Source organism: Mixophyes fleayi, chromosome 8, assembly GCF_038048845.1.
Source record: "Mixophyes fleayi isolate aMixFle1 chromosome 8, aMixFle1.hap1, whole genome shotgun sequence".
NCBI classification, from domain to species: Eukaryota; Metazoa; Chordata; class Amphibia; order Anura; family Limnodynastidae; genus Mixophyes; species Mixophyes fleayi.
The window spans coordinates 92,872,717-92,891,590 of NC_134409.1; the positions used below are offsets into that span (position 1 = coordinate 92,872,717).

General features: G+C 40.5%; 1 protein-coding gene across 1 annotated transcript in view; it reads right to left on the bottom strand.

Annotated features, from left to right (window-relative positions):
- Positions 1 to 10,586: 10,586 nt before the first annotated feature.
- GUCY2C (guanylate cyclase 2C) overlaps positions 10,587 to 18,874 on the bottom strand; it is a 174,681-nt gene continuing 166,393 nt past the window's right edge. Inside the window, exons 26-27 of the mRNA XM_075182882.1 lie at positions 12,913 to 12,989; positions 10,587 to 12,619 (exon numbers count right to left, since the gene is read on the bottom strand). Of these exons, the coding sequence (XP_075038983.1) occupies positions 12,445 to 12,619; positions 12,913 to 12,989 (252 nt within the window). The 3' untranslated portion in view covers positions 10,587 to 12,444. The remainder of the gene's footprint in view (positions 12,620 to 12,912; positions 12,990 to 18,874) is intronic.

Below are 18,874 nucleotides of genomic sequence, written 5' to 3' on the forward strand. Positions count from 1 at the left end.
TGCTCGTCCAGTTAAACCCTTGGAATGCCAGTGTGTGATTTGTTGATACATTTGATTAACAAGCTGTGTGTGCTTGTATGTACATTTGTGTAACAGTCTGGAGGTGTGAAGAGTTAACCCTGTGTGTGCTGGTGTGAGTCTTGCTAGTTTGAGGAACTAGGAGCCTGTGTGCCAGTTTGGGATAGTATATTGGGGTCCTATTGCCCGTACCCAATAGGTGGTGGCTGTACCTGAAGTGTCTGGGGGCGTGAGAGCGCTGTGTTTGGGGGGCGATTCCATAGATCTAAGAACCTGTGTGATATGTGAGAGAGACTGCGGGCTGAAATCGTGTGTGACCTCATACAGCAAACACCCCAACGTCACGGCAGCTGGGAGCGCGTTCGTGACAAATTGGTGGCAAGCTTGTGGGATATATTTTTAATTTTTTAAGAACTTAAGTGAATTAGGGTTGTGTGATCCCTGAGAGAGGAAATACAGACTAATTCACCAGAGACTGAACTCAATGCTTAAAACATTATAAGACATACAGCAATTGTTTCTTTCCCTCCCCTTCTCTTTTTTTCTTATCTTTTTTTATTTGGCATTAAACTGAGGAGATGGCTGCTGCATATAAACGTTTGACAAAGGAGGCGCTGATTTCAGATTGTGAGGATGCAGGAATTCCCACTAGTGGCAAAAGTAAGGAGCAATTGATTGAAGCTCTTGTACAGAGGGATCAGCATCAACTCACAGTTGTGTCCGAGGAAGAGCATAGTCAGGACTCAGAAGCGGACCTGACTGTGGATATTCCTCAAAACCAGTGACGGTTAATTTCGGATGATTCTAATGGTTCATGTGTGGACACTGCTATGGACGTTTATATGTAAACTGCCCTGAAATATTTGGGCCCAGCGGACATTACAACTAAAATGCAACTCATACAGCAGTTCCAGGAGAAGGAAGCTGCTGACCGTCAGGAGAGAGAGAGGCGTGCTGCTATGGAGGCAGCAAAGAGGCACGCTGCTATGGAAGCAGCAGAGCGCCAAGCAAAGCGACAGGCAGAAAGAGAATCTGCCGAGCGAGAGGCAGAGAGGAGATATGAGCTGGAGCTTGCCAAGCTCAAACGCCAGCCAGAAGCCAAAGAGGCTGGTATTAGCAGACCCCGTCCTGAGAATTTCCCTGTATTGGAAAAAGATGGGGATTTGGATGCTTTTTTGCGAGGATTTGAAAAGACTTGCCGACAGTATGGACTGTCCAAAGATCAGTGGGCACAATATTTAACCCCTGGTTTGCGAGGTAAAGCATTAGAAGCCTTTGCAGATCTTCCACCTAAGATGGACGGAAATTATGAGGCAATCAAAAGTGCCCTGTTGCAACGTTTTAACATTACCCCAGAGGCGCATAGGCAGAAATTCAGAGATTTAAAATGCAGTGCCTCTGACACATATTCAGGACTTGTGGCCCCGCTGTGTGCTTCCTTTAAACAGTGGGTTGGAGGGCTACAGATCACCACCTTTGATGCTCTGCAAGATTTGATGATCCAGGAGCAGTTTCTGACTTTGTGCCCAGCTGATGTGAAGGAATGGGTAGTGGATCGTGACCCTACATCATCTGCGGAAGCAGCTAGACTGGCTGACAAGTACACTGTCACCCGGGCACCTGCAGCTAAAAGAGGAACTTTTGTGCCAGGGCAGTTGGCCTGGAAAGGGGGCCGGCCAGGAAGATCAACGCCACCCCCCTCAACACCATCACCCACTGTTTCTTCATCTTTTGGGAGGGTTGGGGCAAAGCTGGCTGTGGGAGACACCCGCAGGTGTTTTGTGTGCAACCAGGTGGGGCACATTAGTACCGCCTGTCCAGAGAAGAAGACCAGTTCACCCTCCTCTGGGGGGGCACCTTACCTGCAATCTTCACCAGCTGTCCTGTGTGTTGCGGGACCAGAAGGGGGCCGGAAGGACAACCTACAAACAGTCACTGTGGGTGACAAGGTAACTGTGGGGTTAAGAGACACTGGTGCGGATGTTACGTTAGTACATTCAGAACAGGTAGGATTAGAGGACTTCATTCCAGGAAAATGTATTTCTGTGAAAGGGGTGGGTGGAATTCACCTTACTGTACTTGTAGCCAAAGTTTACCTTGATTGGGGTGCTGGAAGAGGTATAAGGGATGTCGGGGTCTCGGATCATATGCCTATAAATGTGTTACTTGGGACAGATTTAGGAAGAATGTTGTCTCAGTATGTCTGTAATGACGATGTCATTCCCACCCCTGTTACTGTGTCAGAATCAACTGAAAGTACCAAAGTTTGTTCCCAGGTAGCAGGAGGTGACAAGGAAAAGGTCTGTTCAATTGCACCTGAAATGTGTAAACCAGGATGTGACAGGGACAGGGAATGTCTTATTATATCTGATGTAGGTAAGGATGCTAATGTCACTGTCTTAGAATCAGCTGAGAATACCAACGTTTGTTCCCAGGCAGCAGGATGTGACAGGGAACGGAAATGCCATAAGATACCTGAAGTGTGTAATGATTTTAATGCCGCCCATGTTACAGTACCAGAACCTGCTGAGAGTAACCATGTTTTTTCCCAGGCACCAGGAGGTGACAAGGAAAGAGAATGTATTCTTGTACCTAATGCGAATAATGAGGATAATGCCAATAACAGTATTGTGTTAGAATCCATACCTGTCTTCACACTGACTTCTTGTCATGGGATAGGGACAGCAGACATTGTTTTTGCAGATATTGGCATTAATACTGGTGTAGATATTATGCTTACTAGAAATGGGACAGATGACCATGTGATTAATTCTGTTGTGCTAGAGAAAGACAATGTTTCTACCCAGGTAATATGCTCAGAAGATGCTGTACCAGGTAACTGGGAAGGCGGGCAGAGTGAAGATGTGTATTCTGTGCCTGAACCAGCTGCACACAGAGCGGTTGAGCATGAGGGAGAGACATAGTCCTGACCAACGGGAAGTAGCGAGGGACATAAATCATTATATTGCTGCTGGGACCTGTAGTTCGAATGTTCACCACTTAGATCTACATCTGAGTTCTGACCATTCCTCTGAGTTGTCTATAGAGACAGGGGAGTCAGTTGCTAGCCCACACTCACTTAGCCAGCCGTCTAACAGCTTAGAGGAGATAGATGAGGGGACCAAACTCCCTGTTACGCTACACCCCCAGATAGATGAGTCTAAGGGGGAGCGGAGTGTCCTGTTCCTTGGACCCTCAGATCAGAATCACATAGTGTACCCCACAGACGGGGAATTGTGTAACTGGGAAGCAGGGCAGAGTGGACGTAGGTATTCCGCTGTGCCAGGATTGAGGGGTTCCCATTTAGAGGAGTTCTTGTGGGAGGGAGACATTCTCTCAAGCAGCACCCACAAAGACACACAGTCAGTGAAAGGTGCAGAGAGCGTAGGTAAGAATACAGAGGTTAGCCCACAGCTATTGCAGGACCAGAAGTTCCAGCTGTCTGAGATAGTTAAGCCCTTCTTAACCCCTCCCCCCCAGAGAACCTATTGAGACCCAGCTATCAGCTATTCCATTTGAACCAGGTGGGATCTGTGGGAGATGGCTTGGGCAATGACCTGTCAGTCAATTCCCATGCCATCTCTTAAAAAGGGAAGGTGTCGTGAACATAGAGAGCTTGCAGTTATTTATAAGGGATAATTCATAACTGCAGTGTAAATAGGTTGTATCAAATGAATCCATTGATAAGTTAGTGTGACATGGTTATCTTCGAAGCTGTTAGATCAATGGGTGTTTTGTGTATGTTAAGCTACCCAGAGGGGGCTGGTAGATAAGGGTAGCACCTTATACCATTTATGGCAGGACGCAAATGTGAAAGTCTTTGAGGATATCTCTTGCAAGACAATACCATCTAACACCTGTTTAGGAGGCCCCAGACATGCCGACTGCAGAAACAGGGTTGTATGCTAATGACAGATTCAAGCTGAATAAGGTCACAGGAAAATATATCATTTTCTCCAATATCATACATACCAGAGGCATGTGGGGTATGCAAATGAAGGGAAACTTATGACCTGTTGTGTGGAGGCAAAATCAGGTTTGTAAGTCATATGAGTGAGAAGTTAGGATAGAGTGACAAAAACCTGTCTCTACAGCATAATCATAAAACCCTAATTTGCATTCTACAGTCCTGTTGGTTCTGACCTCCCAGGAAGGGGGCTGTGGGCCCTGTAGCTTGGTTTTAAAACTGTATTGAAAATGTAACTCAGGGTTCTCTCTGAGGGAGTCAATTGATTGAAGAGGTTCCATTTTTTCTGCTTCTCCCAGCCCCAGAAACTTGATTCTAAGTGAGGTATCAATTCTGTGTTTTATCCTTTTTATTTTGTAAGAAACAATTGCACTCTATTTGTCTGTCTTTTATTATCTTTTTATCTTAAGCATTGTGGATGTATTTTCCATAATAAATTACACTTAATAAGTTCTAGTCTCTGTGTTCTTACGAATTCACGCGACAGTTTGGTCCAGACGCTACCTAATTGAAACTGTGCAAACCTTGTGGTTTATGTGAACTCTGATTAAAGTAAATTGTGTTAGATTAATGCTAGGGAGAACCGAAGGCTTCCTAAATAAGAGTGTCAGCTCTTGTCCGAAAAAACCTTGGTGGTGGTAATTAGTATCGCAAAGCTAGTGTGTGGCATAGATAGGGAAGGATTTAATCATTTTAGACAGACCAGGTGGTTGTTGTTTGGTTAATCCTGTGTCACATATGCATCACGCAGACTCAGGTGAGTGCTGTTCGTGACAAATTGGTGGCAGCGGTGGGATAGTATATTGGGGTCCTATTGCCCGTACCCAATAGGTGGTGGCTGTACCTGAAGTGTCTGGGGGTGTGAGAGCGCTGTATTTGGGGGCGATTCCGTAGGGCTAAGAACCTGTGTGATAGGTGAGAGAGACTGCGGGCTGAAATCGTGTGTGACCTCATACAGCAAACACCCCAACGTCACGGCAGCTGGGAGCGCGTTCGTGACAAGTAAGTAAATTGTTTTAATGATGGGGGGGAGAGAATAATATGTAGTGAAGAAGATGTGAAGGCAGGATTATACATGGTAATGAGTCATGCTTCACTGCAGTCTGAGAGGATCTGAAATACATTGATGAAGCTGTGACATTTAAATATCAAAAACTACACAGTGATGCTAAAAGAAGCAAACTCTGCCTCAATGACTATATAACTGACAAATATTACATTGTACAATAGATGTCTTGAATGACATCTATTAGCATTAGAAGTTGCAACATTTATGACAATTGAATCGACATGGCTGCACAGTTGTACAATAGAAAGCAGAAGCTGATATATTGAATAGATGGAGCTTTTTGCTTTATAGGAGACATCATCCCCAATAGAAATGACGGAGATAATGGCAACAGATTTATAACATTTAAATACTTAAAGGAGCATAGCTAAATGATAACTAGAAGGATATAAGAGTATATGAGGCAAAAGCTGCCGTGAAAGTTTTACATTAGTTGATTAAAATAAAAACGTTACTGTAATTTGAATGTTTTACAGCAATTGAATATAGACATTATGGGCCTGATTCATGTTCGCACACAACTTGGGTGTAGTCCTGACTGTATTCAAATCTAAATGTATTTCAAGATACGTTTCCATTTAAATCTGGGTGTAAGTACACTCTGCCTAAACGGTACTTGCCGTATGTAGATGCACACAATAGACTGCAGTATATACACAAGCGTCTGTTCACTAAAAGTTTACATGAGAACACAAAAGAAAATACATTTTTTACAAAAATTAACAACTCAATAGTATAATCAGTAATAAAATATGGATATCATTTTTTTAATTCATTAAATACAAAATCAAGATTCTTTTAATGCATACTGTACATACAATATGTTTCTAAAGTCAGTCTTTCTTGCATAAACATGTTCTTTGCTAGCTAGAGGCACGCATATGTATAGTTTTTAAAGCAAAGACTATGCCATGTCAGCAGGGGAGGGCTGGCAAATTTTAGCCCGGGGGGCAAGATTCAACTCCGCAGCCTATTATCAACATTTTAAAGGAAAAAAATGCAGGTGGCCCATTGACCCAGCCCAAGGTAATCCACTGTGGGACTGGCCCAGGGGGCACATGCCCCCCCCCAGCTCAGCCTGCCCCTGCATGTCTCTCCTCACTATCAGCTTACTTACAAGAAACACAGGACTTGAATCGGCCGCATCTGTGTCGGCCCGCCCTTACAATACATGGCCTATTTATCCACCACTACCATCCCCCATTCTGCCTCTCCAGCCATAGGCAGTTGTAAGTGTCATTTGCGTTCATTGGCGTAAGGTCTGTTTCTGAGTATGCACAGAGCTATTTCATGCAGGATACGGTGCGCAAATGGTTACAGAGTTGAAAGGAATAGTCATTTTAAGAGAGTCATTTGGAGCGTTCTAAACTTGATTAGGAGGAGTGGCTGTAAGGAAATATCTCCCCTTCTTAATATCCACCCAGGCTGACGAATAGTTTATGATCAAAATCTCTCCATGATAATCCGGGTGTTAATCAACACAACTCTCAAATGATATCGCACAGTCTCTCTTTGCACTTTTCTGGACAGTAGACAGTAGATCTTTGCTTTATACTTTTCCAATTAAGTGGACTGGCCTTTCCCTTTGGAGTACATGCTTATGCTTCCTGACAGTGCTTTAAACGAGATTTGATCTTGTACGTTTGCTTGAGACTGTGGTTCTGAAGAACTTAGAGCTCACATCACCTAATATAAGATTCACCTGCTTTTTAGAGAACCTGTTATATTTTGATAATGATGACATACATATTGTTACAATCAACCATTTCAGAATTTTTATTATTACTTTCTATATTGTTGTGTATTGTTTACTATTTCTGCCAATTGACATTTTTATAAATTGATCTTTTATTTAAGTTAATACAGACTCTACACTATTCAAGCTGGTTATTTTTATTTGTCATTCAGTCCTATGGCGCACCTGTCATTATATTGTTGATAATTGTTGTTTCTAGGGATAGGCACCCTAAATATAGTGCGCAACACGGGACTGTGTTTTTTTTCTATTTCAAATGACCCTTGGAGTATGAGTGCTTAAGAGTCAATTTTTTTATGTTTAATAAATATACCTATTAATTTATTGCCTGGGGGGGGTCTCTTTTCTAACATGGGTAGGAGGTATGGTATTAATGTAATGGTGGACTATGGGTCAGAGCTAAATATTTAATGGTGGGTGCCATTAATTTATTTGTGGAGTGATGGTGGGGCTATTTAATTTAATAGTGGGGCCTGTTCATTTAAGGTGAGGTGATGCGACCTTTAATGGTGGGGTGGTTTGGGGCTATTATTTGAATATGGGGCTGAATTTGAGGAGGCAAGCTAATTAGTAAATGTGAATATGAGTTATTTAATGCCGGGGATGGTTGTGGGAAATGGTTATATTTATTAACTGTAAATACTATTAATTTATTGCTGGGGCTGTTTGGAGGGACAGAAATAGGGTTATTTATTAAATGGTACCACTATTAATTTAATGTTGGGGCTGGTTGAAGGGAAATAGGTCTATTTATCAAATGTAAATATTATTATTTTAATGTTGGTGCTGGAGGGAGACCTAATTATAAAACGTGGGTGCTATTGACTTAACACTGGGGCAGGTTGGAGTTTTTCAAATTTCATGTACCCTTTTCCCCCCCCCCCCAAATAGGGCCCTCAACATTCCAGGATCCAGACAAGCAGCAACTGATCTAAAGACACCAGCAGCTACAGGTGGTGAAAGTGACAAGAACAGGTAGGAGAGAGCAGGACATTCTGCCAACTGTCCTGAATTTGGTGGGGCAGTCCCAAATTTGGGTGACGGTCTCGCTTAGTCAGGATTTGGTCCAACTAGAAGAACAGTTGGGAGGTATGTCCCACTTCACAGTGTACTGCTCGTGAAAACAGAGCTGAGTGTACACATTGCCTGTGTATTGTCTAAAATTTGTCTAAAATGATAACCATGTTACCTCATAGGTGCCCCCCTGTCTACAGTCCCCCGGACACCCCAGAGCCTTAATCCGGTTCTCGACCAGGGTATCAGATTGGCAACTAGTGTTCTGCTCCTCCTCCCAGTACCACCCCTAATATTATTTGTTTTAGATTAGCCCTAAAACAAATAATAACCCTATTTGTATATAGGTTGAAGCAAAAACAAGCCATTTTGCTGGCAGAAATATCAGGTTTTTAAAGCAAAGGGGCTTTTTGCATTTTGATAAAGCAACCCCTGTGTTCAGTACTGTAATAGAACATTTTTATATAATGTAGGGAGAAGGGACATATAAAATAAAATGCAATATAAAGTGAGGTTTGTTCTTTGTTGAATTATTTGTTTTTATTATTTATACTAAAGTATAGCTGTGTTAAGCAACACTAAAATAGCCTCTTTTTTATATTGGTAAATATATATTGTACCGAAAACCTTTAAGGATGGGCCACTATTTATGGTCCAGTGCTGTGTCCTTGCTCCCCAGACTAAAGTCTGCTAGCCAGCCCCTGCATAGAAGTGATGTCCGGTGGCACCTCGTTGCTAATTGAATTAACCCCATAATGTAGTGAGCAGAAAGACTTTGGAACATTCCTAGCATAAAACCCAGCCTCTCTCCTTCTCTTCCATTATGTAACAGCTGAGGAGATTCCTGTCTTTTTTTTGAAGTGGCAGTGTTGGAATTATGACAAAAATCTAAAGTTAATCATCTATAAATAGATTTTTGAAATGTGATAATAGGGATGAAGTTATTCTGTGTCACTCTGAGCAAGTTCCAGAAGGGTATTTAAAAAGAACAGGAACTATGAGATAAATGTGTCACCTCTGGTGTGTGCTATATCCTGTTATTGGAGTAACTTTTAACATCTAACAAACATCAGGGCTCCAGCTCAGAGCGGGGCCTACCATCTGCACAAAAAGGGGGCATATGATCTGAGAGTGCATGGCCGCCCCTATAACTTATTTAGGAAATATCTAAAATCTTTTAAATTTACGTCTTATAATTGATATCAATAGTAACCAAATACATATTGCTAAATAGGAAGATGAACAGCAAACCATACATTGAATAAAACTGTCTGTCCCGCAGGGAATGAGGGGAATTCGTTTTGGCTCAACTGATCAACTTTATATAGACTTATTTGGTATCTATACATTAGTAATTTTTTTACTGGATTGATTTATGATAATATTGGGTTGCTATGACAATCACCAGAAAAAAAATCTGGTAATTATCAGCATTGGCGATTAAAAAGCAAGTTTTAAAGGTGAAGCTGTAAAATGCTGTCATCAGTCTAGCTGACCATTCTCAGACCGGAAGGGGGGAGGGCAATGAAAAACAGTCTTTAAAAAGACCAGCTTGCCTAATAACTGGCTCAGTCTTTTAGGAACATAATCAAATTGTAAGCTGTCCATCTTTCTTGCCTGTTCCCTGGGGTGAGATATATAACTAATATGTATGTTTATAAACTGAATTTTCTCCTTTTATTTTATAATTGTTTCTGCTGCATGAAATAAAATAAACCAAAAGTGCACACCCTACTAGTATAAAACACCTGTAATAATTTAAAGGAATAATACATTTATTTAAAGAAATTGTATTCAGATAAATCATATAGGTAAAATGAGGGTAGGTAGTAACTCCAAGAAAGACAATATGACATAGAAGTCAATAAAAATCTATTTAATTAAATCTGGAAAGAAATAAGAACATTTTCCCAAAGGAAATGCAGCACTTGAAAGTAGGTCTATCTTTCAAGGGGGAACTTCCTCACCTGATACATTTTTACATTCAATATATTCCTTCAGATGGTAGTAGGTGATCCTCTATTCTAACCAAAAATTATAGGAGATTCATTGCATATAGTAAAAGATAAAAATAACTCCATTTAGAATTCCTATCAGTTCCTAATGGTGCTGTGGGGGTTAGGTCTTTTGCATTCGCCTACTCCCATCTGTGCAATTTAGTAATTAATTTACAGGCTTCTATTGCACATATATAGTAGATGTTGGCAGCTGCAGGTGTATGGATGTAAATGTCTGCGCTGATGAGGGATCCATTTATATCTGTAGCCTGTAAGAGAGGTGAATGCCAGATTGAGTGCTGGAATTCTGTGTGGGCCCCTTACAGTAGCTTCCAAGTCCTTAACCACTGATTGTACCTTGATATACCAGATAGAGCTAATGAATCCCTTCTGCTTTTTTGACTTTAATAGAAAGTACAATGTAAGGATTTAAATAGGATATATGAAAACATGGGTTGTGTATAGTTATGGGTCTCAATACAATGTCATGGCTGAAAATACCACGCAAATGTATATACTTTCTGGGTGTGACTAGGAGTACTCTTGCAGTACATAATCAAAAGCAACAGTGAATTAGTAGATGTGTCTTTTTGCAATATGCCGACAGGTTATAAATGTAAATAATTTGCAAAAAATGAAATCCAATATCAATTAATGATTTATTTTATCTGAACAGAAACATGAGTATGGTAGTTTCCATACATTCCTCTGCCTTTATTGATATAAAAATGTTAATTAATAAATTAAACATAGCAAAATTGCTCATGCATAAACATATTCACAAATTCCATTTTCTTGTTACTTGCCAAACAAAATGTTTTTTGAATGAAGCTTTATAATGGAGGTAATTTTCAGCAACTTACCTATGGAATATGGTTTTAAAACTTATAAAACTTTGTTTAGTAATTGCCTCAGGACTTGCTTTTGTAGATATTGTATGTAAAAGTACATAGTTACCCCTCTTGCTGGCTTCTTTGAAAACTATACTCTCTAAGGATTATACATCTAGGTAATAACCAAATTGTCTCCAGATCACTGCTTGTATGAGCCTTGACTGCTCAACAAATATTAACAAGAAGAATTAACATTCTTTTAAATTCTAATCATTGATAGCTGAACATGTATTTGGACAGGGATTACAATTTTTATGCAATTATCGTCTGATTGCATTAATGGATACTTATAAGTAGTTTCTTCACATAAGTTCAAAACCTTGCATAGTTTATATAGCTATAAAAGAGCTTAGATTTTTGTGTACTAGCATATCATAGCACATATTATAATCACTGTATCCTGTAGGTTGCTGAGAGGAATGGGAACGCCAGAACCTGTGAATACATTCAAAGGCTGTATAACAGTTAAAAGTCAAAACTTGAAGCACTGTATAGCCTGCAGTGGCAGTGATCATCTCTAAACCTTGATTAAAAACTAACTATGGCTAGTGTGTCTTATTAAGCTATCATTGTTGATTTAGTGGACTTTAGCGTCTTAGATTTGTTAATTTTGTCTTATTAAAATGTAATAGTTTAGAAAGGAAGAGGTAGATGGATATATAAAAATATAGTATAAGCTTGCGAGCAGGGTTCTCTTACCTCGCTGTCTGTATGTATTACCCATTATTGTCTTATTAATGCTTGTTCCCAATTGTAAAGCGCTACTGAATTTGTTGGCGCTATATAAATAAATGTTGATGATGATGATAGTGTAGAACCAGGGGCTGGCTGGGTTGGGGCGCAGGGGGTATCTGCTCCCTGGGCTGGTGCTATAGTGGGCTACTTTGGACCAGGTCACCTGCATTTTTATGTTCATAATAGGCTGCTGAGTTGAGTCTTGCCCCCCGGACTAAAATTTGCCAGCCCTTCCGTGTGTAGAACCCATTATAAGACAAATGTATAAACAAAAAGACAAGAAAAGGATCAGTTGTATGATCAATGATGCGGAATCAGTGGTGCTATATAAATAAATGGTGATGATGATGATGCCAATAATATGAAGTAGACACTACTGACTTTCCATTAGTAGTGGTATGCTTGAAACTCACTGCTTGTGCAGCTTCTTCTAATTGTAGCATTCATCCTAGCTTCTCACATACAGTATAAGTCAGCAGGCAGAAACAGTAGTAAAAACCACAATGATTAAATAAAATAGTTGAAATAAATTGCAAGTTTAATGATATTCATACTTACTATTGATTTGCTTACTATTTACATGTCCTTTGCTTTGCTGGTGATGGAAATAAGACAATTTTTGCACAGTTAGTTGAAGTCTTATTTGTATTTCCTCAGCTAGATATCATTTTATTATAATCATTGTCAACCTTGCAAAAGTATAAGAAGCATTATTTTTACGGCATAAGATGAAATCAGGGTAGATAAAACAATCTGTTAAGAAACAGTGTGATCATTCTTCCTTTCTGGGTAGAGTATAATGTGCTGCTACATATTTACAGCATTCTTCTACTTCAAGTGGCTTGATTAGAATGTTGTTAGAATGTGTCTCCTTAAGATTTTTTTATATGCATTTCAATGTTAAGACAGTCATAGTCAAGTGTTTTTTTTTTAAAGAAGGCATAATCTGTAAGCGAAAAATATTGTCCCTGTGCAGTTTAGTGCAAATCCTTCTGTTAAAGATAAGTGCTGGGTGGGCCACTTGTGGCTATTTGAAGGTATTCCAATGTGCCACTCCGATAACTTGCTACACGGGTCAGTGGTCTGTCACTGAATCCCTCTTCTTCTCTCTTTTTCAAGGAGTCCTTAATCATGTCTGCAAAATCAGACTGCAGACGTTGTTGATTTTCCCTGTTTAAAATATCAACATTAAAGAATCAAATTAAAATAATACATTGTGACAGCACCAAATAGGGTTTTAACAACCAGCTCACAATAAAAAGATCTATTGATAGTTAGAAGCATTCTGGACCACTAGTTTCTACTAAAATTGTATCTCCAATGGATTCAACTTGTAAAGTGGAAACAGTTATGGGGCTGAATTCCATAACTATACTGGACTAATCTGTTTGTAACTAAGATGAAATAAATATATTTTATAGTTTGTTTCTTGCTGATCTCATAAGATTCACTGCATGACTTACACAGATGGAGGTATAGGGAGGTTGTACTCCTTGTCCTTTTCACCAGTTAGCCAGTATGTGGTTTCTGTGCCCTTACCCTAAAATGTTCAAATGAAGAAACATCAGATATGCCAAGACTATACTTTAAGCACAATATTACTTAAACACTTTAATGTGAAATTGCCTACAAACTAATACATATTATGGTAATACCACCATTTCAGTAGCTGCAGAGCTTCTAAATTAAAACTGCTTGAGTGTGTACAGTAATGTCTGACTGTACCATTAGGCAAAGTCAGGTGGTCACATAGTGTGTTATGGTTTAGGGTATGCCTAAAACATTTAATTATTGACATAATTTTACTCATTCTATGGGTTTTTTTCTGAATCTATTCACTGAGTGCCAGCTGCAGTGGCATTTCAATTAAATACTCCACCTTCATCATTGACTGAGAATGGGCAAGAGGGGGGATGTGTTTAACGTTCCAAATTAAGTTCAGTGCACCCTGCAGGCTTATCTGTGAAACTGCTGGCTTCAGCTCCTCTAGGTCAAACAGAGAACTTCATGATGAAGTTCTCTGTTTGAACGAAACGCGTTGAGGCTTTTATTACTACACTATCCTGGTACACACCACCACACTTTAGGAGCTATAGATCCTATCCTACACTGAGCTATTGTATGGAGCCTATGGAGGGACGTCTATAAGTACCACCAGGAGATGTGACAATTTACCAGCAATCCTGCCTATATATTACAGATAAGCTTTTATATTTTATCTGCATTGTGAGTTTGCATTTTATAAATTTATCTGTTTATTAAATTTTCTATAAAATACTACACCATATGGCTTTTTCATATATTCTCTCCTAATGACCAGCGGATGAGATTGGTGTTGCGGCTGTGTTTATTATTAGAACATACTATATATATTTGCAGATTACTGCGGCTGAGGGAGACATGATGGAGCATCATATGTCGGGATGACCTAGGAGCCACGATACAGATAAGCGGTTTTTATATTTCTATCTGGTACATACACCATCTTAATATTTACTGTATGATGTTTCAGTTGTTACACGCTGATTAAGTACCGATTTTCGGCCTACTGGTATATGAAGACCTTCGCGGTGTTCTATATAGACATTTATTGGATATATTGTCTGGACTGTTCTGTGCTTATTGTGCATTGTACACCTATTTGTCATTTATATTCTGTACACACCTGAAGGCTCCGTCCTTCTTAACCCATTGTACTATATATATATATATATGTCTGAATACCAAATACCGGATTTGGTATTTGTTTGTGTGTGCAGGAGTTATGTTTGTGTCAGCACTTGCCAAAGCACATCTGTTTTGTTGTACCAGCTGTCCACATCCAGCCTGACAGGTCATGTATTTGAGGAGCACCTACAGAGCTTATTCTTAATAGTAAGAACAATGGTTTTATATGGTAAATTCACCTCCAGCTTGTTGGTGCAAAACATATATCCTTCAGTAACAAAGTAGTTGGACATCACTTCTGCACACATTTGTGTATGTTTTCAATTGAACAAAGTCCATCATCTATTCTGGTAAATTGCCAACTGCAAACAAAAAGTGTGTAACAGAGGAACTGATTTATAGGTGTATGTATTTGTGTTCTGAACTTGTTGATTTATATGTTGTGTTTACATGGGTTTTCTCCAGGTGATTCGGTTTCCTCCAACAATCTAAGACATACTGGTAGGTTATTTGGCTTCTGACAAAATGAACCCTAGTATGTGTGTATGTGTGTACCTGTATTCCTATACCTGTGGGAACATTGACCTGTTGAAACACCAACACTGTGGAGACCTTCCAGGGGGACAAAAAATGAGATCCCCACAAAATTTGCCAATGCAGGGGACCTTGCTAACATACTCAACATAAAATTCTGGCATGTCCCCGCGAGTCACTTTTGATGGATGAAAAGTGTGCATGTGTATCTGACGTGGAGGAGAAAGTATGTGTACGCCAAAACTGGAGGTCAGTGCAATATACATATGTCTATGTGCCAGAAGAGAAGAGATTGCAGCTTTCCTTCCCTTTTACACCAAACGGGTATAAGACACGGTCGTTGAAAATAAAGTGAGGACAGTGGAGCATGACACAACATCCAGATGTTCCAGATTATTTTCAGATTACTTGTATTTGCAAACATCCAGATGTTGGCAAATACAAGTACATCCATCAGAACCTTAGAGAAACAGGCAGGCTACTGTTACATGCCAGAAGAGCTACCCCTTTGGAGAGAATGGAAGACTTTACCATCACATCAAACTTTCTGCATGTAGTAGACATGGTGAACCTGGTAGCTGGCTATGACAAGGAGACAGGTATATTTAAGACACTGTCGCTTGTGCTGAAGGTCGGGCATGGCTTGCAAAAGATATCAAGCTTTGTGGAGTGCCAAGCGATGAAGAGTTACACTGGTGTGGATGAATATGCACGCAACTTCAGGAAGATCTATGAGGCAAGATGGTTGATGAGTTGATCTCATCACTGCCTTGAAAACTCGAAAGGAGTTGGTGTGAAACATGCCTCAGCTCTTACCTTTCATAGAAGTTGTGAAAAAGATGCACTTGTACCCAGGGCCGGTGCTAGGGTCCACGGCGCCCTAGGCATTTTTAAAAAAGCGGTGCCCCCCCCCCAGCAAAAATCGCCTCCCTCCTCCCTCCTCTCTTTACCTTGTCTCACCACCGCCGCCTCTCTGCTCCATCTCCTCCCCTCCACTCACTGACACTAGTAAGTGGAGGGGAGGAGACGGAGCAGAGAGGCGGCGGTGGTGACAAAATAGCCTCTTCCCCCCCTCCCCGTCCATCTGAATGCTGTGCGGCGGCCCTGACAGGTATGGTCAGCGGTCGCCACACAGTTTTAAAGTATTTTAGAATACTGTGGTGCCCTCCAGAGCCCGGCGCCCTAGGCAAGTGCCTAACCTTGCCTAATGGGAGCGCCGGGCCTGCTTGTACCTCGATGAGAAGCAGCAAGCCTACCAAAGCGGTCTATCTGTGTCACACGCCGGTCCTATAGTCAGGTCCCGGCTCTGTGACTTTCCCTTTAAGAACCATGATTCTGCTTGCTTCTCTTTCAGAGACATTACTTTCACAGGTGTTCCTAGCTACTGTGATCTGGACCACTCCCTAAACCTCATTGGTCCTGGAGCACTATATGAACCTCCCAGGGTTATGGGCCTATTGCCTGATCTTTGTGTTACTCAGTCTACCTTGGTCTAGGTTAATCTGCTGCTGCTGTTACCTGTGTGCTGGACTTCTACATCTACAAACCACCATACCTGGTACTTGTGGTTCCACACTGCTTACTGAATCCTCTACTGCTGTTACCTGTGTGCTGGACTTCTACATCTACAAACCACCATACCTGGTACTTGTGGTTCCACACTGCTTACTGAATCTCCTACTGCTGTTACCTGTGTGCTGGACTTCTACATCTACAAACCACCATACCTGGTACTTGTAGTTCCACACTGCTTGCTGAATCTCCTATGGCTGTTACCTGTGTACTGGACTTCTACATCTGCACACTGAACTGGCTCGTGAGTTGCCTATTACATCTGCACTCATATTGACTGGCTCAACTACCTTTCTGCTCAGCTGTCTGTATTCTTTACTGAACTTCAATCAAGTTACCTTGTCATCTGTGGCTCTATGTTTGGCACGGCTATTATTATTACTCTGCTAATTATTAGTTGCTGGACTGTTATCAAGAATATATTGCCAAGCTAGTAGCCAGTTCAGTTATTCAAGTTATGTGCGTTAAATCTTCATGCCATTGTTATTGGTTACCAACTGAACTTCTTTCGTGATTTCATTGTATTTTGTGAACTGCCGTGTACTCAGCTTGCTGAGTTGTACATATCTTATACTGTTGCTGTTATACCATCTATCAATATATTATATTGCAACGCTACTAACATCTTCTGGTTTTTGTTCAACCTCCACTATCCACTGCTATAACATCTAAGTAGTGGCAATAGGGATCCATAAAATACCCTGAGCCGTGACACCCTGGCACAGGTGGTCCTGTTCAATCTATGAAGAGAAGGGGAACCCAGAGCACCCTGAGGAAACCCACGCAAATACAAGGAGAACATACAAACTCCACACAGATAAGGCCATGGTCGGGAATCGTACTCATGACCCCAGTGCTGTGAGTCAGAAGTGCTAACCATTAAACCACAGTGCTGCCCATGTGAGGATCAGTAGTAGTAGTAATGATGATGATGGAAATTGAGAATGCTACTTTGGAACTTGCAAATGTGCAAGAGGATGAGGGACATAATTGTGGATCTGAAAATGAGTGTGTTGTACTTGAACAAGATAATGAGGATGATGATGATTATTTGAACTAAGGCAGCCACCTCATGCCCATGATAAGTGCATTGTCATGCCAGGGCATAAGACCAAAAAAAGCACCTCTTGTGTTTGGAAATATTTTTATCCCAACACAGATGTTTGTCAAGGCATCAGTAGCCTTTGTGATGCCAAAACAAGTACAGAGAGGGATGTTGAACTTGCTGGATATGACGTAACAGGGAGGACGTACATAGATGATCATTTAAGTATTTTTTCAAAAGGTGGAAAATTGTATAAAGTAGCAAACAACCCAGCATCAGGTAGCAGCAGATTGGATAGACACCTGATGCATTCCTTACTGTCAACAACTTTATCAACATCCTCATTATTAGTACGTATTCCAGCATCCAATTTTCCAATTTCAACTGACTCCCCTAATGCAATCCCTGATTCCCAAGAGACATCCTTGCGCATTACAGCTGCTGCTGTGGGTGGAGATACATCTATACAGGAGGGGACAAAGAACAGTAAATTGCCTAGTTTTACACAAGTGTCTGTGAAGCAAGTGTTTGAAAGAGGAGCCAAGTCATTTTTCTAGCATCCTGTTACACAGTGAAGCACTAAGGCATGACGGCTATGATAGCATTCAATGTGTGTCCAATTGGGTTTTATCCAATTAGTTGAGGTCATGTGTCCACACTACCACGCTACAATTCAAATGTTGACAGCAATATATGGTTAGTATTAGGGTTAGAGTTACAGATAGGGTTAGGGATAGGGCTAGGAATAGGAACAGGGACATTATTGTGAACCTAATAATACTGTCTTCTTTTGATTTGTCAACCTAATAATGCTGTCTGCATTTCAATTGTCAAACTAATAGTTCCGTCAATGTCATTATTGTCGACTTTACAGCCCATTATTTAAATGATGATCCAGCAAGGACAATTCTATCTTCTTCTACCATTTTGCATTATGGCCTTGGTGTATCACCTGCTAAATGTCTACTGAAGCTGCTACTGTCCGTCTAATGACTTCTGATGTATTGCTGTTGTCCCTCTCCAATGTGTCAATGCCTCTCTCCCGTGAAGGACCTTGTGTCCCACACACATACAAAACATAGTGGTAATTGCTTACCATTTGCAGAGTCTCTCAGGAGACAAAAACAGTCTCAGGGACTGCATGTCCATGTATAAAAAATTGAATGGGAATGTAAATGAAGGCAATAGGCAAAATGGCGGTATGGCACTATACACTCCTGCACTTTGACCATTGATCAAGTGTGTATATATATATATATATATATATATATATATATATATATATATATATATATATATATATATATACATATACACATATATGTATGTATATGTATGTATATATATATATATATATATATATATACACACATATATGTATATATATATATATATATGTATGTATATATATATATATATATATATGTATATACACACACATATATGTATATATATATTAGAGGTGGGAGGGCTCGCTTCCTCGAGATCCGAATTCAGCCTATCCGAGTGCCGAGCACACTCGGTACTCTCCCGCCCATTCGGAATCGAAATCGAGGCAAAGCGTCATTGTGACGTATTCGTATTTCTGAGCTCGGTTCTCGCGAGAT